Consider the following 26,991-nt stretch of genomic DNA (forward strand, 5'->3'; position numbering starts at 1 on the left):
AAATATAAAATGAAATTATATTTACTTCGGCCGACACCGACTGCGAAATAACAATAATTATACAATATAGACATGTTACAAGAAAGAAGAGAACTTTCTTTAGAGTTTAGAGGGTTTTTGAAAGAGAGAAGAAAGGAAGAAAGAAGTTTTCATGACATTATTTTGTTTCTTTTTAGTGCATTTTGTTTGACATTGTTTTTTAAGGTACTTTTGAATGCATTTTGTTTGAAATTGTTTTTTTATAATTACTTTAATCTTGAAACCACCAATGATTGTAAATTTTAGAAATTCATTTGGTAAGTTTCGTTGGTGCATTGGTATTTTTATTTACAAAATATACTAATGTTAAATCACATCAAAATTTAGTTGGCATAGAATAAAAATACTTTTATGTAATTATAAAAAAAAATCTTGTGAATACCAGAAGAAAAATAATGACCAGAATTAAAATAGGATTGAGTTAGTTCATTTTATTGCTGAAATTTTTTTGAAGATGAATTAATTTCCAGTGCAATTAATAGTCCAGGGTGCATCTACGTAGTAGATGTGGATGGTCACTATTCCCGGTTTGTCAGCTAAGTTATAAAAGCACTGTGGACCTCTGGGAACACCAGCCTGAAATAAACATACTAATTGTTATTAAATATTCCACACTATTATAAATCACCAGTGTTAGAGTTAGAATGCACAAAGAATTTAAACAGAGAGGTTGGTACAGACGTTAATACCTTTTTTAGATACCAAAATGGGTTCTCTAAATCCGCCATAAACATTATAATCTTTCTGAAATATCTTGGCGGCTCTAACTTCGCGCGAGTCATTGTATAGAACACAATATTAGGATGCGGGGGGAGGGCACTGCACAGCGCGCCGATGACCTTGGGCCGTCAAGTTATTTGAAAAGGCTTATACCTTACTATTTCACAGGCTTAAATATAAGATTCAAGATATTTTAACAAAAAAAACTGTTATTCTAACCAAGCAACATTAAATTTTTACTTTTCAGTTATATTATAAATGCGAATGTTTGGATGAATGTTTGTTAAAAAGTATTTCCAGAACGGTGAAATTTGATTAAGATGTAGAATGCATAGTCTGAAAGAAAACATAGGCTACCGATGATCCAGGAAATGTACGGTTCCCGTGGGATACGTTTGATTCCCATATTTACTTGATAACTCTGCAACGTTTCTACATATCTGATTGAAATATGGCAGGGGTACAGAACATAGTTTCAAATAACATAGTAATTACTATTGTTCATCTTGTTTTTTTTTAAATTCCGCACAAAGGAAGTTGCGTGCAAAAGCTAGTTTTTATTTTTATTTTTATTAATCAACAAAATGTACAATTTTTTGCTCAATTGTGTGACTTAGTGCCACTAAACATGGAATGTTTATCCCAGCACTGCGCAGTTCACCATATGTTTACATAACTAATATAAATAACAACTTAAAGTGTACCAGTTATACAATATAAAATCTTATCATAGAACTAACTAGACGAACAAGTAATTTCGAGGGTTGATTGTTGTTGGTATTCTTTTACAATGTTAGGATGCGAACACACTGGCGTATTAATTATGTTTTTAGTTTGAGATATATGTAGTTTGCCTATTAGTTAGATTTTTGTTTTTTTTGTATTTTCTTTAATTGTTACATTTTATTATATATATATATTAGGGTGGCCCAAAAAAATAAAATTTTTGTTTTTTTCGATTCTCGTGTGAAAATATGTGAGTTTACTATGTTTTAAGAACCTCCACCAAAGGACAGGTTAAAAAAAAATTCTTAAAAGGTCGCTCAGAATTTTTGAAAAATTCCAAAATTGCCGAAAATCAGATTTTTTTTGTTTTAATTTTTTTTTCTCGTCATGTCATCTTTTTAAGTGTAAAATAATATAAGGATTCTGAAAATTTGACGTCAAAATTTTATTTTCTAAAGGTCGCTCCGAATTTTTATAAATTTCCAAGGTAAATACTTTATATCTTTTTAAAAGAGAAATTTATTTTTATTAGTGTTTTCAGTTATTATTGTATTGTTAGATATTTGATGCAAAAGTATTTTAAAATAAATAAATTAACAGCGAAATAGTGAATTTAACTCTACTTCTAAATAATCCTCGCAATAGGATAAACTCAAACCGAACGTAAATAAGCAAAAATGTCAGACGTTCCGCAATGACGGATGGAAAGAGACTGCCCCGAGCAGCAGCGCACGCCTCCTTATAAACCCTTTTGTGAGACCACCCTCAACAGTCCTAACACCTAACATTTGTGAGACTACCCTCAACAGTCCTAACACCTAACACCTAACACCTAACAGTATTATTATTGTTATTGCCTATTAAAAAGTGGCCTTTTGTTTGCTTTTAATATCTCTATTATTAAGTAGTTTTTTAATATATTTATCTCCCTGTCAGTACCTGAACTGAGGCACTATCCTGAGTTTCGAACCAATTTTTCTTAGTCCTCTTGTTGAATGCGAGTTTGCCGTGCATTGTGAGACCTGTGGCGATTGTCTGCCCGGAGTGGCCGATCGGGAACCAAGGCAACAACGTGTCGGACGCGCAACTCGTTGTCGGTGTCATTTTGTAATAATAGTGACGACCTACAAAGAAGGGTATTTAAGCAATAAATACACTTGTTAGTGTACTGCTGTTTAAAGGCTATTCCAATAGAGTATAGACAATTGTAGCAAAAGTAGCAGCAGATAGTCCATCAATACGTCTTCAATCGGAGTACTAGGACCTCATAGAACAAAGGCGTCGAATACAAATAAATATTTTGTTATGAATTGACAAGTAAGGCTCCACAATTTAAAAGCGGTAAGGGCCATTCTAATCAATTTAATTATCCACTTTCATTTCGTCTTTCCACTCTTGTTTTGTATACCCTTTACATGTCATACCATAACTCATATTTATTAAAAATCTCAGGTTAGTAAAAAGTTGGTTATGGTTTATGAGACGACCTAGCGGTTCACTTGGTTTTGCTAGCGTGGTTACGCTCCTTTCTGCTTACCCATCCAAGGAATGCAAGCTTGTATAGTGAAGGAGCTCTTTTCAAGGTCAGCGCTGTTCGCGGAGATCCGCATCAGCTTCCCGTTGAAGCCCGTCACCCACACAGCGCCTTCACGCAGCAGAGACGAGGACTTAGCCATCTTCATACGATCTTCTTTGCTCATGTCTAGCGTTGCTGTGTACATCAAAATGAAAAATTAAGTAATCCATAGTTAAGATAGGTTTCTTTTCGTATCTATGAATTATATATCAATATATCTATATATATATATAAGAAAGTCGTGTTAGTTACACTATTTATAACTCAAGAACGGCTGAAACGATTTGACTGAAAATAGGTGGGCAGGTAGCTTAGAACCAGGAAACGGACATAGGATAATTTTTACCCCGTTTTCTATTTTTAATTCCGCGCGGACGGAGTCGCGGGTAAAAGCTAGTATTTGCTATTGTCCAAAATCAAAAATTTGTAATATGATAAAACAATGTATGCGGCAAAAATAAATTTTGAGACAGACCTTGTGAGATAAAATATTGCTGGATAGCCCAATACTTGAGAGTTGTTCCATCGGCAGTTGTCGCGGTCCATTCGACGAAGCCTTGAGTCTTCCAATTGAATGTCGAGCCACTGATGTCGATTTGTGCTATCTATAAAAAAAAAAATTGTATATACTGAATTTTTAAAATCTTAAGAAACAATTCAAAGGACATACAGCGATTTGTAATCCAGCAACAATGCCCTCTGGGTCATAGAGAGCGCACATCATGCGGTCATCCGCACAATACATGACCAGGCTGGGCAACGGCCCTGACGGCCGGGCTGTTTTAGCCCAACCCTGGGATTGCGCCCCACTCAACCTGCGCGGAATCGGGATGAAGACATCCGTGCCAATGGCCATACCGACACCGAACCTGACTAAAATACCAATATTTAATTTTCATGAATACATCTCTCATGTCAAATCTCGTTAAGGCTTCAGCCAAAAATACGATTGTTCATATTTATAAAAAAAAAAAAATCAGTCGAATTGATAACCTCCTTCTTGTTGAAGTCGGCTAAAAAATCCCGTCCTGAAATTTTTTTTTACTAAAGCTTATCGGAGAATTACGCTATTAAAATGAGTTATAAATCATCAATAGCTGTTTGAATCTTCATTGAATCTCATTATTTTTGTAAGAATGAACCTAAAAAAAATCACAAATATTTTAATTCCACTTTATTGAACATAGAAAATTAATTACGTAAGTGGTAACACGAGATGCTATTATGAACATTACCTTTTTTATAGATTTTTTTTTGTTAATGCCGTATAATTTTATTCATAACATTTTGTCAGATTTCGTGATAAAACATTTGATATAAATTTCACTTAGATTTAAAACAAGCACTATTCAAATTAGATTTAATTTAATAAGATCTTCGTAAAAACCGGAATTCTTCCCAAGATTGGTTATGACCATGGCAAATGCAACTGTCTCCGAAGTACTGGAGCTAAAACTGGCTACTAGAACGAGAAATTATTGAAACAAAGCCACGAAACTGTAAATTTATATAATTCAATACCCATCCTTTAATCGTCGTTGATTAACACAATCAGAAAAGTAAAATTATTATCCAAAATATTGGATAAGATAATAATAAATAATAAGGAAGATAATAATCTTACCGCGCAATCCGCTTTGCATTGCTCCTGTAACAATATGTAATTTAACACTTGTTATTTCCGCTTTCTTTTTTTTTTGATAAAATAAACACTACAATATGTATTATTACATTTCGTAAGAGAGTCAAGCTTCTATGCAAATATATCTTACTAATATTATAAATGCGAATGTTTGTTTGAATGTATCTCCGAAACGTCTCAATGGATCTTCATGAAATTTGTTACAGATGTAGAACTAGAATAGTTCTAGAATAGTTCTAGATGTAGAATCTAGAATAATTAATATGCTAACTCAATTTTATATGAAACGATAGTTATTTGTTTGTTTTGTTGTTGTTTTTACAAATCAGTTACATTTTGTGAAAACTATTAGAAGTGTAGTTATATAAGTTATACACATAATAGCTAACAAAAGTTCATTTATTAACATATAAACTCACCATATGCTCCGCAGATCAGTGTAAAAAATATAAATAACTCTTTCATTGTTATTTGTCTAGAATCTACTGTGTAAAAGAGAATTTCAACTTTTATCTCTATATATATAAAGTGCACTGCTCTAATCCTTAATTATATCAACGATGGATTAAAATGATAAGAGTTGGGTAATTATCTATTTGATCCTATTTTTATCATAAGGTGATGTTGACTTCTATATGTCCTAAAATGTAAATCATGTCCATTATTTTTAGTTGTAGTGGTCTAAGCAACTGCACGCGAATTTTGCGGGAGGGTAGGACATGAATTACTCTAGCGAAACATGCTCGCCGAAGAAACCCAACAACCACTTTGTCTTGTTTTGATATTTTATTTGAACCTCTACTTTGGGCTATTGACGGTTCACAACACTAAGTTTAGACCCTTTGGGCCCTAGAAATGCAGGCTTAGCGATGTCGAGGTGGTTTGTTGAATCCCGTATTGTCCTGAACCAAAAGTCTTTAGCTTAGTTGTTTTTGATTCAAGAAGTATTATTTCTTAGGTCCATAATTTTTTATTTAAAAATAATCAAACAATCAATGGTGTGTGGTTTCGGGCTGGATCCGCCATTTAAAGCCATGGTTGGATTGTGGTAAGAGATCGATCCTTGATTTAAAAGAAACATGTTTCTCAATTTTTTAAAAATAATCAAAAATTAAAAAAATACCAGTTTCATTAAAATAATTTTATTTTTTTAAGAATGTCAATTCATATTTTTCATCGTTGCTACTGTGATTTGATATTATTTGTTTTCGAGACAACCAATGAACCAGGGTGCGTCAACGTAGTAGATGTGCATGGTGATGAGGCCCGGACTGTCGGCCAAGTCATACAGGCACTCAGGACCATGAGGAACGATAGCCTGGAACAAAACCATTAGATTGTAGTTGGGGTAAAAGTCTTTAAGAGAGAACAAATATGCTCATTAGCAAATCGCAACTTAAAAGTTACAACTGTCCCTAAATCCATTATTATTTAATTATTAATTAATATTAATCTTATAAACGGAGATTACTGTATAAGCTAATATCTGTAGTTGAGTCCTATTGTTAAATGCTAAAAGAATTTTACTATTGAATGTTGTTTAATTTGAATATTTGTTCAAATTACCATAACTGCCAATTTTCCTGGATTTTCAAACCAATTCTTCTTAGTTCTCTTGTTGAGAGCCAGTTTCCCATGTATTATGAGACCCATAGCGATGGTCTCTCCGGAGTGGCCGATAGGGAACCAGGGGTATAGTTGATCCGATGCACAACTCGCTGTTTCAGTCATATTGTAGTAATAATGACGACCTGTGACAACAATAAATTATAATCAAGTAAGATTAGATACACGGAGAAATATAAAATCGGTCATAGCAGGATCTAGTCAGATCTTAGTCTAGCTACTAGCTAAATTTGTTCAAAGAAGTATTAGAAAGTCTTATGTTAGTGTACAGTGCGTTTAATTTTTAAGTTGCGTTATTATACAATTCGTTAAATGAAAGAGAAGAAGGAAATGAAAAGGTGATATAAATGTTGTCGTTGAATAACGTGCTAACGTTTACCAGCCTGCTATTAATAAGATTAAAGTTATTACCCATCCAAGGAATGCAAGCTTGACGTGTGAATCCGCTGTTTTCTAAATCTTCAGCTTTGGCAGAGATTCTCATTAATTGGTTGTTAAATCCAGTCACCCAAATAGCGCCTTCACGAAGCAATTCCTTCGATTTGGTCATCTTGACACGTTCTTCCTTGGGCAAATCTAATGTGTCTGTGAAAAGAAATTTCAGTTTTATTGCTATGTGCAATAGAAACATGCAATGAATGTACCCTGACTTTATTTTTACTGTCGGCGTCTGTTGCCGACATCTGTTTGACCGGTTCGCCCGGTGCAATACCACGACCACACAGAAGACAGACGTCAAGTGGAAGTCATTCTGCGTTTTGTCTGATGAGTGTGCGTTCCGGAGGCTTAATTTTAGTCCTCTTTCCACTCTATCTTGTAAGGAAAGGGTGGGAAGGGAAGATGGATTTGATGGAGGAGGGGACGCATTGCAAGGGGAAATATTTTCTTTCTGTACGTCTCCTACTTTGTTGTTTAAAGGTACACAGTTGCTACACTATAGTATAAAAAAACGTAATTTAGGAGCAAACCTTGGGAGACGAAGTATTGCTGAATAGCCCAGTACTTCAAAGTCTCTCCGTCAGCAGTTGTCGCAGTCCATTCAACGAAGCCTTGAGTTTTCCAGTCCAACGTCGATCCGCTGATGTCATCTTGGGCTATCTGTAAGGATCCCAGTTCTCGTGAATATAAAGAAAATATCAATACAATGGATAAATCTCACACTAATTAATTGCGTTTTGAATAGAGATTTTATAGAAGATACATATCCATTATCCATGCATTTCTATCGGCTGTCATATTTGATTGTATCCCGAATTAATACTCTGTGGAATGGTACTTACAGACAGACACAATACTTACGGCGATTTGTAATCCTGCAATGACACCCTCCGTGTCATAAAGGGCGCACATCATGCGGTCGGGCGCACAGTACATAACGAGGGAGGGCAACCGGCTGGGTGGGCGGGCAGTCTGCGTCCAGCCCTCCGACACCACATCATCCACGGTGCGGGCGATCGGGATGAAGAAGTCTCTGCCAATGCCCAGGCCGACGTCGAACCTTACTGTAATACGTAACATAAGGCATTACATACAACAGAACTCAGTAGGGTTAGAATAGATGAGTGATTTTCATTTAGCGCGACGCTTAAATGTTAAAATTAATATAATAAAACTACTATAAATATTACTGGCGATTACAATATTTGTAAATTTTTTCCCGAGATTCAAAATAAGTCAATGGTCAAGTAAAAATTTTCATTTGATTATGAATTATGTTTACTTTATTATAATATCAGTTAAATTTTACCTCGTAGTCCGCTCTCCCATTCTCCTGAAAAAATAATAAAATAATGAAAAATACATATTATAGGTACAATAAACTTAATTTTTATTCAAATCTAATTGTTTAGTTTACGCCGATAAATTTATTTCAAAATATTAATTCTATCGTTCAGTATAATACAATGAACATTTTATTAAGTTAATGACTCACCTAAAGTACCGCAGACCAAAGCTAGGATTATCACTAGTTGTTTCATTGTCGTATCTTCAAATCACAGCAAGAAATGAAGGAAATAAGTGATTGACCTGATATATACTAGTATTCCTTAATCAAAGAACCACGAAATTAAAAAAAATATGATAAGATGATAACGGAAAGATTTATCTAAAGATTATCAGAAGTATTCAATAAGTAATCATTTGTACCTAGTCATTAAAAGCAGCGTAGCATTAGGTTATGACCAGTATGACTAAGGTGTTAATTAGTAAGGTAGAGTATTTTTTAACGCGAATGAAATATAACTTTAAACTATTGGAAAAAGGTTTAATTATACTTCTTACGTCTTTTCTTATCAAGAGCTAGGGGAAAAAAGATGTGAAAAGTAAAATTAAACCTTGTCTTAATCGTATAAAGGTAAATTTTACTTGCAATGAAAATTAATAGATTCTGTTAAACCTTAATGTTGTTCAAGAAGCGATCGTACCTCTTTGAAAATGATTAACATTTTTTTTATTTAATCGATCTAAAAATCACAATAGCAATCGAAAATCCTGATCTTTTTAAGGCGTTTATAAGACGATTTATTCATCTTTGTACTTTGTACAAAGTAATGTTAGAAAGAAAATCAACACTAGAACTACAAAAATATCAACGCTTACGTCCACTCACTACAGCTATCTGCCCCTTGGTTCTTGGTAACAAAAGCGCGCCATTGGGCTCCAAATGACTTTAACTAAAATTGCCTAAAAGTAATTAGAATAACTTTCGGATCGATGATATGAATCAATTATTGAGTTCGTTGTTAGTTATTACAAGAATTTGTTACGTATACAAGGTACCTTGTCATAATATGTGGATTGTGCAAACGTATGCGCAAATGATTATTATGAAAGATAACAATCAGATTTATTATATTTTTCCGCAATAAAATGTGTAATATACACTATTTGATATATGTGAATGATAAATTTCATATCATTATGATAAATTATTTTTATACTGTGAGAAGTCACTAATATTAGATAATGTACTTTTTAAGATAATAAAAAAAAAGATTCATATTATTTTTTGAATATTTATTACTAGCTGTCGCCCGCGAAAACGTCCGTGCAGAATTAAAAAAAAACGTAATAAGTAACCTATGTGTTCTTGTAAGACTATGTTCTGTATCTGCGCCAAATTTCATCAAGATCCATTGAGCCGTCCGGAGATTTCAACATCCATCTATCCATCCATCCATCCATCTGAACATTCGTAATTATCATGTTAGTAAGATAAGTTTCTTTTAAGTTGCGATTTAAATGTACTTCATATTTATTTTAATTATAACTAGCGGTCGCTGGCGATTTTTTCAGCGCAAAATTAAAAAAAGAATGGCTTATACTTCCTCATTTATCAACCACCATCCAGTGAATTCATGTAATAATCGGTCCAGCTGTTCCTAAGATTACCGGGAACAAACGCGGACTTGCGGACGAAAAAATATTAATAAATGGATTTTCGTTATAAGCAACCCAAACACATCATGTTTGAGAAATATGTTTTTTTTTTCGATATTATAAAGCTCCAATTTTCTTAATTGTGTAGATGATATAATACATTTTAAAAATAAAAATTGAGGACATTGTTTACAAAAACCAGTTTAATACACAAAAAGTAAGTGTGTAAATTTTATTCACAAATGATCGGTAATAAGTAATGTGCCAAATTAGCAAAATATGGCGTTCTCAAGATATTATAAAATCATCCAAAAACGTTCTTCACTTCATCAACAATTTTATTGGCGTATTTAGCACTGTTCAACATCAGTCGCGCGACGACGCCTGGTTTTTTGATCGAATCACCGTCTCTGAAAATTAAAATTACGTTTTAGGATGTAATAATTCGTCTCTACTCTCTATATTAAATGGTTAATAAAAAAGAAACACGCGTGAAACACCAAGCCAGCTTAGTTCAGTTTGTTGAGAATGGCTCATCCTTAGGCCAGTAATATCACTAGGAGGAAATACGTATTGAATGACACATCTCTTTTTTTTTTAAATTGTTAAGTTTGTTTAGGCTATAGGCGGTCACACTCCATACAGCCAATCAAATAAAAATAATCCATCTAATATATATAAATGCTTTTTATGCACAGTCCCACGTAAATTCAGAGCATAAGCTATAATTCTTTTTTTTTTAAATTAACGCGAACAAAATCACTGTTGTGATTAGTAATTAAATAAAAATTCTTCTATCAGTAAGATATCTTATCAACACGCAGGTAACGCCTATATTTTTATATCTATTTAAAATCGGTTTTTATTATAGGAAATTTATCTGAAATTCAATTCAAAATAAAAAGGTGATTGTTGACTTACTTGCATTTGATTGTCCACGGTTTATCGATAAAATAAACGTGTAAAGATATAACGCCGTACTTATCGACATTGTCGTATAAACATTGTGGTGCTAAGGGGATAGTTATCTGAAAAAATATGGAATTATTTTATATACCATATTTTTAAAAGCTGTTTACTATAAAGGTCGGACGCATCTGCTGTTCCTCAGGTATAGCGAATGTCCTTGGGAGTTAATGTTCACTTCGGTGTTCCCGCCGCTCGTAATTCTCCTTGTCTTATAAAAAAATTACCCTGAGATAGATGAGGGAGGTGCACCAAATATCTTTTTAAAATTATTTTACCGTTACTATCATGTAAATTATCTCTAAAAGCCTAATCGTGGTAAGAATTTTCGAAATCTATTTCCGACAATTTACCTAAAACACTCTGTTATCTTAATAATGCCACCGTAAATGTTTAAAATTGTTTTTAAAAGATTTTTTTTGTTTTTCTTTTCTTTAAGGGAAACTAATAAACGTAATACCGGGGCGCTTTCCTTCGGGATTTTCTCGAACCAGTCAGGATTTTGTTTGGGTATTCTCCCAATTATCTGGAAGCCGACGACAGCGAGGTCTGTGTCCGTAGTCGTTGCGAACCAAGGGAACAAGTCCTCGCACTTCAGATCTGGTGCCATATTGTAGTGGTAGTGGATACCTGGAAGACGAAAAATTAATTTGTTTAAGTTTTTTATTCAGCCTTTTCTTTTTTCTCAGTCTTCTTAAAATATCTGACCCATGTTAGGAATGCAATTTTGTTTCTTCCACGAGGTGGTGTTGAGTTCAGCCTCTGTGCTGGGTATCCTCATGAGGCGGCCGTCGGGGCCAGCCACCCACACGCCGCCGTCTTGGAGCGTCGCACCGTTCTCTATGGTTGGCCCGGCGCCTGCCTTCAGTGATTCTGCAATTTGCAGAAACATAGCAATAATTAACAACTTTAATAACAACAAACATTATAATAAGAAGAAACTTTGGGTAGTGGGAAGAAACTTTGATACAATACAACGTTTTCATAGTAACGCGACAAATCTATATTATTTATATATATTATTTGTTGAGAAATTACATGTGTCCTGCCTTGAGTGGATGAACCAAACCATTAGCGACTTTATGGGGATGAAATGTGATCGTGGTTATATTGGTGGTGTTATAGTGGTAATATTTACCTTCGGAGACGTAGAATTGTGTAGCAGTCCAGTACTCCTTCTCTGGCTCCCCATGCGAGGCTTTTGCGACCCATTTCACTAGTTTTTTTTCCGGAACCCAGAATGGAGGGTATTCGTAACCTTCAACTGGTATCTGAAATCAAAGTATCAATAAACCATAAGAGTAACAATCAAGATAAAGGTTTTACAATTTCATTTTCTAATAGCAGTTAAGAATCAACATACATCTTGTACGTTATTGAACATAGGTACACATTTTTTCACATTTAACCGTTCTCATCATATAGGTATGCTTTTTATGTCGAGTGAGATCATGAGATTGATGAGATGAGATGAGGCTCGTCCAGAGTCATGCTCAAAAACGTGATTTTATATCAAAGTGACATGAACAGTCAATAAATGGACTCATTCAGGATTCAAAGTTTTGTTAACTCATTTATTTTTTCTTTCTTTTTATTCTTGAAGGTTCCAGATGTGCTCGGTCCTCGACCCTCGAGCGCGCAATTCAAGATAAATTAGATAAACGTCTCGCTGCAGCGCGACGACAGCGGTCAATTGGTCCTTCGTCCGCGATGAATACTTTGTAATCTAATAACATTACTTATACTTTTGTATGGATTGTGCAACGGAGAAAATTCCATCCATCACGTAAAGTTTTTTTTTCTACAGGTTATATCTTTGTCGTTAAATGTAATTTAGATATAAATATATAAACTAATTCTTCATCTAATGCATAAGACGGGTGGGGATACAGGAAGGGTGGAAGGATTACGTCAAACGGGTGTCCTTGCTTTGCTTTGATATTTAAAGAAAATAATATAATCCCTTAAAGTTACACCACGAGGAACAATTGACGTAACTTTTAAACTGTGGCTGTGCACGTTTGGCACCTTATACAATAGTTTTTACTCACGGCGACTTGTAGTCCTGCTATGAACCCGGCAGTATCGTATAACGGACAAACATTCTTGCCCGTGGAGCAGTACATGCGAAGCTCAGGCAATGGCCCTGGGGGTCGCTCGGTGCGTCGCCAACCATTCGCCTCAGCATCGCTCACAACGCGTGGCAGACTGAAGAAGTATTCTTTATCAGCTAGTGCATCTGACCAGCCAAATTTCACTAAAAAAAAAACAAAAGAACTTAACAAAAAATGCCCGACTAACTTCACCTCGAGTATGTCCGTTCAGATCATGACTTGGAAAAGCGTACAGTGAGGATTCTTTGAAGATGAAAAATTTACTATTTAAACAAATGTAATTTATGTTACCGTCTTTTAAATAATTGTAATCTGTAGACGACATTAGGAAAATATTAGTATTATCTGGAAATCTCAAATATAAATTACGCTTCTACTACGAATCTAAAACCTTAAATTTTTTTACATAAAAAGTAAAATACATATATCATTCAAAGGAGTCCCTTTAGGCAAGGTTCAAATTAAAAAAAACACACACAATAAAATAAAAAAAAGATTAAAGAGGCTTTCCGCGAAGGAATATCTTTAAAATATTTATGTGAAAAATGCACTCAAAAGTAACATAAAAAAACAATTTCAAACAAAATGCATTCAAAAGTACCATAAAAAACAATTTCAAACAAAATGCATTCAAAAGTACCATAAAAAACAATCTCAAACAAAATTCACTAAAAAGAAACAAAATAATGACATGAAAACTTCTTTCTTTCTTTCTTCTCTCTTTCAAAAACCCTCTAAACTCTAAAGAAAGTTCTCTTCTTTCTTGTAACATGTCTATATTGTATAATTATTGTTATTTCGCAGTCGGTGTCGGCCGAAGTAAATATAATATTATACATTTTATGTCCCTACTTAGGCCGAAACCGACTCCAAAATAACAATAATTATACAATATAGACATGTTACAAGAAAGAAGAGAACTTTCTTTAGAGTTTAGAGGGTTTTTGAAAGAGAGAAGAAAGAAAGAAAGAAGTTTTCATGTCATTATTTTGTTTCTTTTTAGTGAATTTTGTTTGAGATTGTTTTTTATGGTACTTTTGAATGCATTTTGTTTGAAATTGTTTTTTATGGTACTTTTGAATGCATTTTGTTTGAAATTGTTTTTTTATGTTACTTTTGAGTGCATTTTGTTTGAGATTGTTTTTTTTGAAGTCGGCTATTTTTTTTTCTTAAAATTTTTGTTTTATTTCACAATTTTTAGTGAATTTGAAGTTCAATTACAAATTTCCTTAATACGCATGAGGAAAGAAATAAGACAAATAAAGAAAAGGACTTTCCTTTTTAATATGTGTGTACTCAAAAACTAATAGACAATGCAGCAGATAACCACTATTCCTTTAAACAATGAACTAATTATCAAAATCGGTATACAAATTGAAAATTAACGAACTAATACATCGTAGCTTGCCTATAATTTTGTCCAGCCGCGCGCCGCACTAGCATTTTTCGAATGCGCGTAGTTTTTAATCATTTAATATCTTCCAAACTATTGATCAGAATTACATAGTTTAAAGGCTAATGTAATCTGCATTTAATACTCTAGCCATCAAACATATTTATTTGGATAAGGATTCATATCGAATATAATATAATAGCGCCGTAAGTTTACGACGCTGTTTTTCGTGTGCATTTTAATCGAAGTTTGTTCACAATAACATGGTTTTTGTGAGACATCCATCGATGATAGATATATGCCACCTGAGACTTTTATTTAGCAAATTTAAGGATCTATAATTACTCCATACATCATTTTAATGTAGGTCATATAGTTTGACCTACGTAAGCCCAGAAAGCAAATTTGTGCTATTCATTGTAACGCGATGTAGCATTTTTCGTTTCCGCGTAATTTTATTCTTACGATATCTCCTAAACTATTAGACAGAATGAAATAGTTTCAATTGCAAATATAATCTACATTAAATTCTCTTGATAATGAACATATTATTTTACATAAGGGTTAATACTGAACTTGAATAATAGCGTCGGAAATAGGGCATGAATTTAATTAATGTTTCGTAAAGAAAAAAATGGTTATTGTGAGAAAACTATAAAAGATAGATATATGCTATCGCGGACTTTTATTTAGCACATTTAAAGAGCTACAATTCGCCATACATCATTTTGATGTAGGTCTTATAGTTTAGCCTACGTAAGCGCTGAAAGCAAAAATGTCCCTAATTTCCGCAACAAATTTTGAAGCTATATTTAAATTCTACTATTCTTCTAGTTATTTAAAAAAAAAACAAAAAAATGGGACCCACCTGCAAGCACTTCCTTTCGTTTAAAATAATTTTTATCAAAATCGGACCACCAGGGGCGGAGATTCGCGGTAACACACATAAAAAAAAAAAAAAAAAAAAATTCAGTCGAATTGATAACCTCCTTCTTTTTGAAGTCGGCTAAAAAATGAAGTTAAATGCGTTTAGTTCCGTATTGCAATGTTGACAATTAAAATTAACAATGGTGAAAAACGGAGTAGTTTTACAGTTCCGCGCGAAACTGGCCCCTGCGGATATGGTTACGATAATGTCGTACGTTTTATGTTGCTGCATAATAAATGTTTTATCGCATAAAAACATAATAAAACATGATAATTACCTTTTTTAGATTATAAAAGTAAAAAATGAATTTAAAATAATTTCATATTCTTTGTCGTATTTTATATGTTAGATGAGATATGAAAAAATATCAGAGCAGAGGCTCTTAGTTTTCATGACATGTGTTAATTGAATACATATCGAAATTTTGTTAAATTTGCAATGAATTAACATTATTATGATAGCTTAAATAGAAATATTGTAATATAATTTACCTCGAAATCCGTCATATTGTAAACCTGAAATTAAGATGATTTAAATTAGTATAATGTAGATACATTCTTTTCAAATTAACCACTAAAACATTTTTGATGTTGTTATTATTCGGTTTTCATTCAGGTTGTTGAGCATTTCTGATATTCCAAATATAACTTAAGTAGCTATCGTCCGTCCGCGCGGAATATAAAAAAACTTATTTAGCAGCCTATACGTTCTTCCAGACTATGTTCTACATCAATGCCAAATTTCATCGAGATCTGTTCAGCCGTTCCGGAGATACCTTCCATCCATCTAAACATTCACATTTATAATATTAATAAGAAGTACACTGAAGATAAATACACATTTACTTCACGCTTAAAATACAATGCGATTAAAAAAACTTGCAAATTAAACAACATCATCTGAATATTAAAATTGAAAAAAAAAAATCAAAAATGATAAAATACTGAAGAGGCTTTCCGCGAAGGAATATCTTTTTATTTGATTCTGTCTGAGAATAACATGCGTCCGTAGCCGATTGTTATCGTATCGTTTTAAATAATAAAAACACAATGACAACAGAAATTAAAGAACAGGTCCTTAAAACAAGATATTTTAATGATAATTCTAAGGGGTGCTCTAAGCATTGCCGCTAAAAATGCTGCCAACAGCGCGGCGACTGCTTGAAGATGTCCGTGTATGGTAGCCATAATTGAATTAATTGATTAATACACAATATTAAATTAACATAATAATGTTTGCTAAGTATAGTATAGTAGTAATATGGCATATTTACTTAACCTAATCAACGCTTAGCAGAAATAAGGAATAGGTGTCCAAAGACGTTTCTTAAGCTATCCCCAATAGACCGCTGACATGAACATCGTCAGTCGGTCTATTGGGGATAGCTATTATTATAAAGGTCTTATTCGAAGTAGTTTTTTATATCTAATACACATTTTTCAATTCTCTAGGCAGCTGGCCTCCTCCCTATCACCATGGCGATGTGTCCGGTATACCGATATGAACATATGTATCAAAAATATCAGCGTAGTTTGGACGTATAATGCGAAGAGGTGACTGGTGAAGTAAGAAAGTAAGATGAGATTGAATTAGAATGGTTACAAAAGCAGAGGCAGATCGAAGAAAATATAGATGGATTGTGTGAAAGAGGATAGGTTGTGAATTCAGATATGACGACTGCCTCTCTAGAGAGCAAGTGTACTTTTGGCAGTAGACATTCAGGGTAATTAAAGAAATAGGTTTAAAGTGCCTAAAAATTTGATAATCATTATTGAAGAGCATATAGTAACCTTGAAAAAAGTCATTGCTACTCAAGTATACTAAATTATTCAACACAAATTATGTTATGGAAACCTGTTTATAAATAACATATTAAACTAATTCGATTAAGTCTCAAGTTTAATCGATTGACCATTAATTTAAACAATAATAAAACAATTAAATAGCAATATATCTCATCGTAATATTGTTTAAGATGTAGTGACCTTAATTATCTTACGGGTTGGAGAAGAATATGACAGACCAATTGCTGTAAAAATCATATATCTTATTAATATTATAATGGGAATGTTTATGTGGATGAACATTTGTTGCTATTTCTAGAACTAAGCAGATCTCGCTGAAATTTGGTATAGATGTAGAACATTGTCTAGAAGAACACATAGGCTACTAATTATATTTTTTATAACTCCGCCTAGACGGATTCGTAGACGACAGCTATAGTTTATAATTATATTTTATAGTAGGTACATTCTAGTGTCGCGTGAATACACAATGTCAATTTCATTTGAAAAAAAAAAACTTATAGAAAAGTTGTTGCTGTTTGAATCAACACTGAGAATCGTAGATCATCGTTTTTTATATAAAATCTTTTCTTCAACAACTTAAAGTTGCTTAGAAAATAAAAAAAACTTGAGAGGTGTCAAGGGACACCCGGATGGAACGAAGTTCCCTTCAATTAATTAGTGAAGGAACCAATGTTTATTCTATGAATAAAAAACTTAAGTCTTCACAAGAAGTACATTTTATTTCTATGAATTTTCGTTATATATTGTCACGTCGTTGCCATGGTGAAGTAGCGCTCATTCGTCTATAGCATAAAAAAAAAAAAAAACAAAAAAAATGGGACCCATCTGCAAGCACTTCCTTTCGATTAAAATATTTTTCATCAAAATCGGACCACCAGGGGCGGAGTTTCGCGGTAACACACATTAAAAAAAAATACAGTCGAATTGATAACCTCCTTCTTTTTGAAGTCGGCTAAAAAGTGTCGTGACAACTTTTCGTAAGATTTTTTTCCGTCTAGCCCCCTTTCACAACGCGCGATAAGGAACTTCGTTCCAATATTTATAATATATTTATTATTTAAAATAATCTATTTTTGACTATTTAAATATATATTCAATTATTAAAATAATGTAATGTTTAGCAAACAATAAAAACATACCAGTAGCCAAAGACGCAGCCGCCAATAGGGCAATTGCAAACTTCATCGTTACAAGGGAATTTACAACAGAAGTGTACGGGCGAGAGCGTCGCAACTCGCAACCAACTCGACTGATTCCCGCGCTCCTTGCTAACTACTATAAGTTGATTTTAGGCTTCCTGCACACTTATTATTCTTGTACTTAATTAATTAATTTTTTTAGCAACATTTTTAAACATCAGTGTTAGCATTTTTTTAGTCTTTTAGTAGTTAGTTTTAGCTTGACCACTAAGAAAATTTCCGTGTACTACGTACGTGTCTGAACTGATATATTTCTTATATTATTTATTGAATAATTATCGTAATTCAACATTAAACATGAAGTAAATGTATTGCATTTTCATTATACGAAACAATTGTATGGCTACCCTTAATTATTTGTGCAAGTACGCCCCCTTTTGCAACTTTGAATGTATCATGTAAACTTAGGTTTAAACTGAAGCAAGTGACGTTTTTAATCGTTAACCTCAAATAATAAAACAATGGCATACATTGATAAAAATTAACCGCATGACGACAATACGTAAATATCTCGAAAGTAATTTAAATTTTTATACCATCTATTCCAGATTTTCACTCCGTCTTTTAAGACTTTAAGAATTGTATATGAACGAAACTTGTTAACTATATCTCTTTTCTCACGGGGAATAATAAACCGTTTTTTGAGCACTTGATTAATTTGTTTACTATATATGTCGGAAATGTCCGTACTCAGTTGGCCTTATATCACAAACGATGCCTGAATATAATTTTAAATTATTGTCTACTCTTTTCTTAAAACACGATATCCTTTTTTTAGCATTTTGAATTTACATATTATATCTTTTTGTACTTTGGACATTTTAGTTTGATACCATCAATATTCCTTTTAGAGTGTACAAAGGAGTGTTTTAGTAGCCATAAATAACAACGATGATTGTTGTTATATGTATTAATCTAACGGTGGAATTCTACTGTCATAACACTTTTATAAAAATAATATTACCGTCCCTCTCTTTCTCTTAAGAAAACAGTGATAACGATAATGTTATGGATGTGATACGACAGATGAAATTCACACTAAAAGTGACCACAAGCATTATTATTTAATTTGCTAACCTAACTATTTATTAATAACGAAAACTTAATCAATCATTTTGAATAATTTTCAGCATAAATGAAGTCCTCTAAGCATAAAAAACCTTTGAACCAAAAAAATACACGAATTGAAAAATAAAATAGCAATAAATTGATTTAAAATTTTCTTGACGTGGCGTCGCACAGGCGTTGTGTTTTTACTGACTTGGCATACGTCCTAAAGAAAAGCGATAAAACTTTGATTTTTACACAACAATACAAAAAAAGACAAAATAATTTCTACGATGAAACGTGAAAAAATGTTTGTGTCTTAGATGGAATGAGTAGCGTCCGGTTGGAAGGGTCAAAAAATTTGTTGAAATAGGTCACGACACTTTGACTTCTACGTCACCTAATGACAAGCTAAAGAGGTCAATGTTTCCCGCTTTTCCTTTCTTCGTATTTTTCATTTATTTACAGCCTAAAACCTAGCTTAACTTCCGCTCCCTCAGTGAAGATAAAGTAAGCAAATATATGAAATTAGAACCAATTGTTTAAACAATATGTCTGTTTATAGATAACTGAATCGCTTTGGCCGTGAATAGTCTAAAACAGAATTTGATATAACCTTAAAAGACGTAACATCTGTTGAAATAACCTAGATTAATATAATAAATGGATATCCACGGCAAGAACATATTCTCGTTGAATAAATAGAGATTAAAATGGATTGTACAGATGTTTAGGGCGTGGAAAACGAGGCTTTTAACAGTGGTAGATCCTGCAACAACTATATATGTTGATTGCAAGAACGTAATTACTAAATCAGTTACAAAATGCGCTGACGCATTTTTAAACTTCATTGCCGTAAGGTAATTTCATAATCACGAATACTGTTAAATTGTTAACAGCACTGACGACCCTCGGCAAATCCCAAACGTCACTGGCAGCTTGACACGGATGATGGGGAAACCACAGAGTATAACAATAGACAAACTTTGTGATATTGCACAAGGAAAACCAGTTATAGACCAACCTTTCATACTGCTAAAGAAGAAGGTTGAAATTCCCGTCCACATCCTTTAAATACAGTTAAGTTTGTTGCAAAATCTAGTTGACATACTTTACAGTATGTGTCTCTGATCAAATGGCAATTTAAAACATTACATAATAGTAACGATCGTGAGGTCAATGATCTGTCGCCGTGCCAAAAGGATTTGTTTCACTTCTATTCTGTACTATTAAAAGAATATGCTGTGCATCACGCTGTCTTTGGTTCCAAAATTCGCATACTTCACATACAAAATAAGGATCCCTGTACTCTTTTAAAAATAACATAAAAATTTGTTTTTACACAACCGTATCGTTTAACGCCACATTTTTTGTTATTGAATTTCAATGGATTACTTTACAAAGATTCACGTTCTAAAACTTGCGAAGGATCGGTGGCTCAGGAGTTAACCACTTATAATCTGCAGGTTCTGGGTTCTAAATCCATTTGTATACTTTTAATAAATAAGAATTTTGCTCAAATAATGATACAATCTAATAAAGTATCTCGAAGTTACTGAAGTGGGTTGCTATCGATTACTGGAGGCTGGAAGATTGATAGCACTCGCCGGATCCTGTTCCCGTTCCCAATATGTCAAAGTTATCCGCCAGCTTTTCCTGTTGAACACTTTTTGCTAATCCAGACTAATATTGCAAATTGTCAACGTTATTTTGATTCAACAAGTCTTCAAGTTAACATTTACAGATCAATGTACAGAAGTAGATAAGTATTTATAAGGAATATAAAAGTACAACTTTCTTCCAAAAGAAAAGATAAATCTTGATCTCTCATATTTTTCAATAAGATGAGTTTAAAAATAATTGCAAACGAACCCACGATCTAGTAAGGTAAACTAAATATTTTAAAACAATGAAAAGAAAACCAATATGGATAAGGTAAAGTTATTGGAAAAGCTTTTTCATCGTTGACATATTGTTAACCGACTCTTGCCTAAATGTATCTACATACAATTTATTTAATCAACCGACCTATTTCCTAGGTCAGTAGGGTTCCGATGTGCTACAAATACTATAAATCAGACTTTTATCTATGCTAATTTTAACTTGAATACTGATTAAGTAAATTAATGCTATGGTTTTCGAAGCAAAAGCATTGTTTTCATTAACCGCAGGTTTTCACAATAGAAAGAACTATAAAAAAACACGTGTACGAACTTTCTAACAAAAGTATTAAATCAATATACGAGAACCTATAATTTTGTTCGAAATTCCTTTACTTACTCTTTCTGTCCAGTTATTAATTAATGAACTCAAGGCTTTGGAAGTTGATCGGTATTCGGTTAAGAATTTTCTCGTCCCTTTACTTTATTAAAATTAATAATTTGAATATTGGTCTAACGAAACATATGAACAAAATTACACTACACTTCTAAACTAGTAAATTAAAACAAAAACGAGAATTCTCTCTGAAATAACATTAAAAACAACTTCCTTCGAATATAATTTTTGTCTGAACAATTATCACATCAAATATATTTATGTATCTAGGGTACAATATTTTCGTATCATTCATATCGTTTTATCCGTTAAATATTCCGTGTTACAAAGCGTTGTCATTCGTCACTTATTTCACACATTGACCTCGCGTTCCGGATTCACAGGTCGGGCTTAGATCCGACTTAATAACCTTGTTCCATTCATCATCGTTTTGATGTATAGCTGCAAAGCAGTACCATTTAACAAGTAAAATTTATCCTTTGTCATACGTTTGGTATTCGTAAATAAATTATAGACATATTTAACGATGGATTAATTATATATGAAATTAAAATAACAACAAAAAAAAATCCCTGAAATGAACTATAACTCTCGGAACCATATTCAGATTCATTAATTCGTAACTAAGGTTGACTTAATTGCGTGAGAAAGCAAGCAAGTTTAAGCATTAAACAACTCAACAATAAGAGAGACCATTTTGATTTAACATTTTTACCAAAAAGTTTTCGTAAAATTCCAAACATCTTTGGCGCACGTAAAGGAATAGGCGAATGTCAAAAGTTGAACATTTTCAAAGGATCCCTGGCGGTTGCTTTATCAAAGCACATTTGGAATTCTTGTTAAATGTTCCGACGTAGATAAAAGCCGTTTAAGATGTTTGCCACGGAATAATGCACCTTAATGTAATTGAAGTTTGTGAAAATAAAACAATAACATAATAACAGTTTAGAGTATAATAACAATAGCGGTTGCAATTCCCTTTCCAAGTTAATGGCGCATGTAATTTTAGATTGAATTAAAAGGTTTTAATAATAAATAAAATAGCTTAAATACTTAGCTTCCATTCACGCGAAAGAATCGAATTTTATTTAGATGTTCATTTACTATTATTAATAATTACCGACATAAAAGATTTTCATAGTATACATCTTATTAATATTATAAATAAATAGGCTACTAATTAAGCTTTTTTTAATTCCTTGCGAACGGCGACAACTAGTAAAATATAAATGCATGAAAATGTTTTAAATACATAGGTCTGTATGATTTTCATACAGGGGTCGCGTTAACTCTCACGGCAAATAATAACAATAATATTCACAACCAAAAAGTTTTCATTACATTAACAAAAGTATTTATCTGTTACAGGTAAAGATTTACAAGATTAAAATCATTTCAACATATCGACGCTGGAAAGCGTAAACGCTGTAACCCCGAAAGTATGAACTTTACAGGAGAGCCACAAAATCATAACTCGTGAGCTGATACGCCTACAAGCATGTGGTATTTAGCAATGTTGTGTAGTTTGTGCTAACCTATAATGAAATCATTATCGTTTGATAATGGTTGAAATTATATATTTCAAGGGTTACAGCGTTTATGCTTTCCAGCGTCGATATTACGTTTTAAAAATGGAATTTCCACGATTTGCTCTCATAGCAGCAAGCATACAGTTTACGGACTATTTCAATGAAAATTACATGTGATTTTATACTATTGCGATATTGTTAAGTAAGAAAAGTGATAAGTATTAAACAGCTTAAGCATTTTCCATATATTATTATACAGCTTATCACCTATTCAGAATTCTTCGATCCAGCAGATTTTTTATAGATAAATCAATTAGGGCGTGTAGCTAATTTAATTTGTATTCATAATAAATTTTACAAAAGGAACATTAATGTAAGTTACACAATAATTATATAAGAATTTCTATTAAAGAGCTGAAAACATTGAATATTTCAAAATACCAGCGTCATTAAATTTGCATTAACGTCCCGACTTCTCTCGCCCGCGCAGTTAGTGCTTTAATTTTATATACAAAGCAAAACAGACAAACATTTACCTTATTAATTAACGCAGCACTTTATAAGCTAGATATCATTGCGATCCTAATATTTTTATCTTCGATCGATCTTAATATTTTTGTTTATTAGTAAAACAACAAACATTAATGAAATCTTCTTTAGACGACTGTTTTTATAAATTCGTACTTATGCATTCGTAGCGGTTATAATTTATTCCTTCATATTTTGTAAAGTGACAGGCCATATGTTATCTATAATGTCGGCGCCAAACATAACCTTTCAATTTCAAATTAGGCGCGAACCAGTCCGGTCACTTTCCATCGTTCGGATATCATCATTGAGTGAGTCAGTTGAGTTTTGTGTTTTTTTTTTATTTGGTGCTTTCTCCCACACCTGCCCGCAGACGGATATGAATACTTTCCACTGTGGGGAAATGAGAACAACGTTTTGCATGGCCTTGATTCGAGATACAAGCGATCGGCGGAGCCCGCCAAGTTACGTTCAGTCTTCGACAGTCGTCCGCGATAAACGTACGTATAGACGAGAAAGTATTTGGCGGGAACTCGACGCGAGTGACAGTGTGTTTGTGAAAAGTGCTGTGCGACAATAAACATAAAACTGGAGCGTATATTTATTTTGACGAGGTGGGTTGTTATCATAATTCTAAAGATGTTTTGTAATACAAATATGTTGAGTAATGGAGAATGCATCGGCTTTCTGTTCGTTGCCGAACGATTAAACTTGTTTTAATTTCGCTGTCGGTGCAAAAAATGTGAAAGTGTTGGTTACGTCGAGAAATTATGCTTATGTCTTCCATTATAAGTCTATTAATATGTAGTTATAGCATATTTTAAGATTACTAAGTACTTGATTTTTCTATTAGTTCAGAATGTACAAAAAAAATTAGATAGATTTTGATAAATATAGAAGCAAAAATAGGATAAATTCAACTATACCTTGTATATCTAATGACTAAATTACATCGTTAGTTACTAGGTAATGTTTATTGACCCCTTAAAGAATTTATTATTTCACCAGCTTGATAAACAAGATGGATGGTTAATTTTTTTTTTATTTAGTATTTTTAACTTTTTAATTGTTCGTGACAATATAGGTGTTGATTTCGTCGTCTTCGTGTTTGCATGTTACGTTTTAATAATTATGTTTTCCTTTCTACTATGACTCTCAATATACAAGTATATCTTGGCGAAGCCTAAGTAAGGATGTCCCCAATGATATAGTAGTTTTGCTGAAAAGTATCCAAAAGTAGTTTTACAAGCCACAAATTGAGAGTTCCATACAAGTTGACGCTTTTAAGAGAATCTCACTTTTACACAATGGATAAAATCAGAACTTTCTAAACTATTGCATTGAATACAAAGTGACCAATTCTAGATTAGTGTATAAGTAAATAAATCAAATTCTAACCTTGTTATACTGCTTTTCTTATAAATGAAGGCGAATTTATCATAACTGATAATAGACTAATAATAAATTACAAAGTGAAACCTTATGAATGGTTGAAAAGCCGTTTCTCTTGTATTTCAATGTCCATGCGATATTTTATGTAAGATATACTTAAATTAAAATTTTATACAAATTAAAAAAAATTACATAAATCAAATTTCGTTACATGAGAGAGAAGAAAGATAAAACTTGTAGATAAGAAAGGGAGAGAATATGGATATATCACGTAATCAAAGTTTACTTTATTCATTTATATAATAATAAAAATAGATAAAAATATAAGAGACGTTACGGTCTTATTTCTAGGCAGTTCTTATACTAGATGTAGGTCGTGGGAACTGGTCTTGAATGAAATAATTTACATATAACTTACTAACTGTATTAGCTTGATTTTATTATGGTTCATCTTCTAGATATATTTAGATGTAATAAAGCCTTTGTCATTTCGGGGTTTTCTTCTAGTTATTCTATTTATATCTTTCTTGTGTCTTACAATTAAAGTTTAAGCTTGCGCTATGAATTAATCATAATAGTTGAATAGCAGATTCAAACTCTCACGGAATAAATTCCAACCTAATATACCTGAGATATAATTATTACAGGGAAAAAATATTCCGTTCTCATTTACAATTTCCGCCTCTTTCATCTTACCGATTTTCGCAAGAATCTCAAAAGTCATCTTTCAATATTCATATTTTCATAACATATGGATACGATCTACATACATGTTATTGATTTTAGAGATTCAAATACCTGAATTATTAATAAAGCGGACATTCAATAACATTTCACAGATTATAATCGTAAACAGCGGGGACATTTTTAGCAACTAAATTTCATACACATGTTTGCGTGTTAAACTAGACTTGTTACTAGTGGTAATAAGTCGTGTATTACATTTTAAAGTGTGTCAAGCCTTTTAATAGGATAAATCATAAATAAATTAAGAACGTATGATTGTCCAGTGTCGGCACCGACTAGTTTCGGACCCTTCGGGGGTTCATCTTCAGAGCGAGTGTTTATTTTGAGGACTTCGCGGTCGTAAATCATAAATATATTTGTTAATCTTGATACTAATTTATATACTATTATATATTATTATAATATTATGTAGTTATTTTCTAAGTGTATGTTATTTATTATTGATTAATATTCGATTCAAAAGTATCTATACCTAGAGAAAATATGAAAGTTAGAGGTTATATAACAAGGTAGTACCAATGTAAATACAAATAGCGTACGCTTCGCCGTCCGTAAGTTGAAGTCTATCATGAATATGAATGCACACAGTTTCCAATATGTATAAAGTGCGCTCGCATAATAACATACTAGTAGTAGCTTTTGAATGCTTGAAACACAGATATAAGTAATTTTACAGATAACCTCAAAGTGTAAAGTAATGAGATTGAATGTGGATTTCTACAAAGGTAGAGGAAGACCGAACCAAATATGGATGGATTGTATGAAAGAGGATATGTGTAAGAAGGGAGTGAATTGAAATTTGATGAATGATAGAGATGTAGCCTTAGATATTAATGATGTTTATTAACCTGTGAAAAAGATTTTTTCGCCTGCTGACAATTGTAAGATTACATAATTTGATATGCGCAAGATTTTTTGTATATCTTTTAAAATCCATACATTTACAACATATTGGTTTTATAGAGCCTTAAAAAATGCAAAAGTTTTTCCAAATAATATTCTAATAACTATAAATATAGAATATCGAAGTTTCTATTAAACAGAAATTAACTAAACTATTTTCTAGGGGCTGTGTAATGAAGTGTATGTGAGATAATGACACGTTTGTGCGTGATAGAAATGTAATCGTAAAAAGTTAACGCACTTAATATTTCCTCGAACAAAAATAGGTTAATGTACGATCGGAATTATGTCACAGGAAGTAATATTTCGTCGGTCTTTTACGTAATATTGACTTCTTTAATAGATCCTTCATCATTCCGAAAGTACGAATTTATAACGTTTTTACATCTTACTTATATAGTTTATATAGTTTAGATGGAAGGATGTTTGAAGGTATCTCCAGAACGGCTT

At 32.6% G+C, this 26,991-nt stretch overlaps 4 protein-coding genes across 6 annotated transcripts in view; 1 reads left to right on the forward strand and 3 right to left on the reverse strand.

Annotated features, from left to right (window-relative positions):
* Positions 1-459: 459 nt before the first annotated feature.
* On the reverse strand, positions 460-4,704 carry LOC106721429. Its single transcript, XM_045681936.1, has 6 exons — positions 4,686-4,704; positions 3,732-3,934; positions 3,537-3,666; positions 3,023-3,196; positions 2,425-2,609; positions 460-615 (listed from the first exon to the last, which is right to left on the reverse strand). The coding sequence occupies exons 1-6, from the start codon at positions 4,702-4,704 to the stop codon at positions 499-501; spliced, it is 828 nt and encodes a 275-aa protein (XP_045537892.1). The 3' UTR covers positions 460-498.
* Positions 4,705-5,866: 1,162 nt separating this feature from the next.
* On the reverse strand, positions 5,867-8,356 carry LOC106721582. The gene is made up of 7 exons (XM_014516545.2): positions 8,263-8,356; positions 8,077-8,100; positions 7,629-7,831; positions 7,298-7,427; positions 6,741-6,914; positions 6,270-6,454; positions 5,867-6,021 (listed from the first exon to the last, which is right to left on the reverse strand). The coding sequence occupies exons 1-7, from the start codon at positions 8,306-8,308 to the stop codon at positions 5,902-5,904; spliced, it is 882 nt and encodes a 293-aa protein (XP_014372031.2). The 5' UTR covers positions 8,309-8,356; the 3' UTR covers positions 5,867-5,901.
* Positions 8,357-9,914: 1,558 nt separating this feature from the next.
* On the reverse strand, positions 9,915-18,171 carry LOC106721573. The gene is made up of 8 exons (XM_045681908.1): positions 18,059-18,171; positions 15,603-15,626; positions 12,728-12,933; positions 11,815-11,947; positions 11,385-11,549; positions 11,137-11,306; positions 10,632-10,738; positions 9,915-10,120 (listed from the first exon to the last, which is right to left on the reverse strand). The coding sequence occupies exons 1-8, from the start codon at positions 18,102-18,104 to the stop codon at positions 10,015-10,017; spliced, it is 957 nt and encodes a 318-aa protein (XP_045537864.1). The 5' UTR covers positions 18,105-18,171; the 3' UTR covers positions 9,915-10,014.
* A 5,709-nt stretch (positions 18,172-23,880) lies between these two features.
* Positions 23,881-26,991, forward strand: part of LOC106721428 — a 44,383-nt gene continuing 41,272 nt past the window's right edge. For 2 of the 3 annotated variants that reach the window (XM_045682039.1, XM_045682040.1), the window contains exon 1: positions 23,881-24,113. The gene's annotated coding sequence lies outside the window, so the exon portion shown is untranslated. The remainder of the gene's footprint in view (positions 24,114-26,991) is intronic. The other variant, XM_045682041.1, reaches the window with a different exon arrangement.

This window comes from Papilio machaon, chromosome 17, assembly GCF_912999745.1.
Source record: "Papilio machaon chromosome 17, ilPapMach1.1, whole genome shotgun sequence".
Lineage (NCBI taxonomy): Eukaryota > Metazoa > Arthropoda > Insecta > Lepidoptera > Papilionidae > Papilio > Papilio machaon.

Bases quoted from the DNA above. Each gene is read 5' to 3' on its own strand.
- LOC106721573 (XM_045681908.1), bottom strand. From the start codon at position 18,104: ATGAAGTTTGCAATTGCCCTATTGGCGGCTGCGTCTTTGGCTACTG. The intron at 11,307-11,384 runs GTCAGATATTTT...TTCGTCTTCCAG, and splicing joins AAATTGCATTCCTAACATGG to GTATCCACTACCACTACAAT. The intron at 10,121-10,631 runs GTAAGTCAACAA...TTTAATTTTCAG, and splicing joins CCGTGGACAATCAAATGCAA to AGACGGTGATTCGATCAAAA.
- LOC106721429 (XM_045681936.1), bottom strand. The intron at 3,667-3,731 runs GTATGTCCTTTG...TTTTTTTTATAG, and splicing joins TTGCTGGATTACAAATCGCT to ATAGCACAAATCGACATCAG. The intron at 616-2,424 runs GTACTGACAGGG...TGTTTATTTCAG, and splicing joins AGGATAGTGCCTCAGTTCAG to GCTGGTGTTCCCAGAGGTCC.
- LOC106721582 (XM_014516545.2), bottom strand. From the start codon at position 8,308: ATGAAACAACTAGTGATAATCCTAGCTTTGGTCTGCGGTACTTTAG. The intron at 7,428-7,628 runs GTAAGTATTGTG...GGATCCTTACAG, and splicing joins TTGCAGGATTACAAATCGCC to ATAGCCCAAGATGACATCAG. The intron at 6,022-6,269 runs GTAATTTGAACA...GTTTTGTTCCAG, and splicing joins CAGGAAAATTGGCAGTTATG to GCTATCGTTCCTCATGGTCC.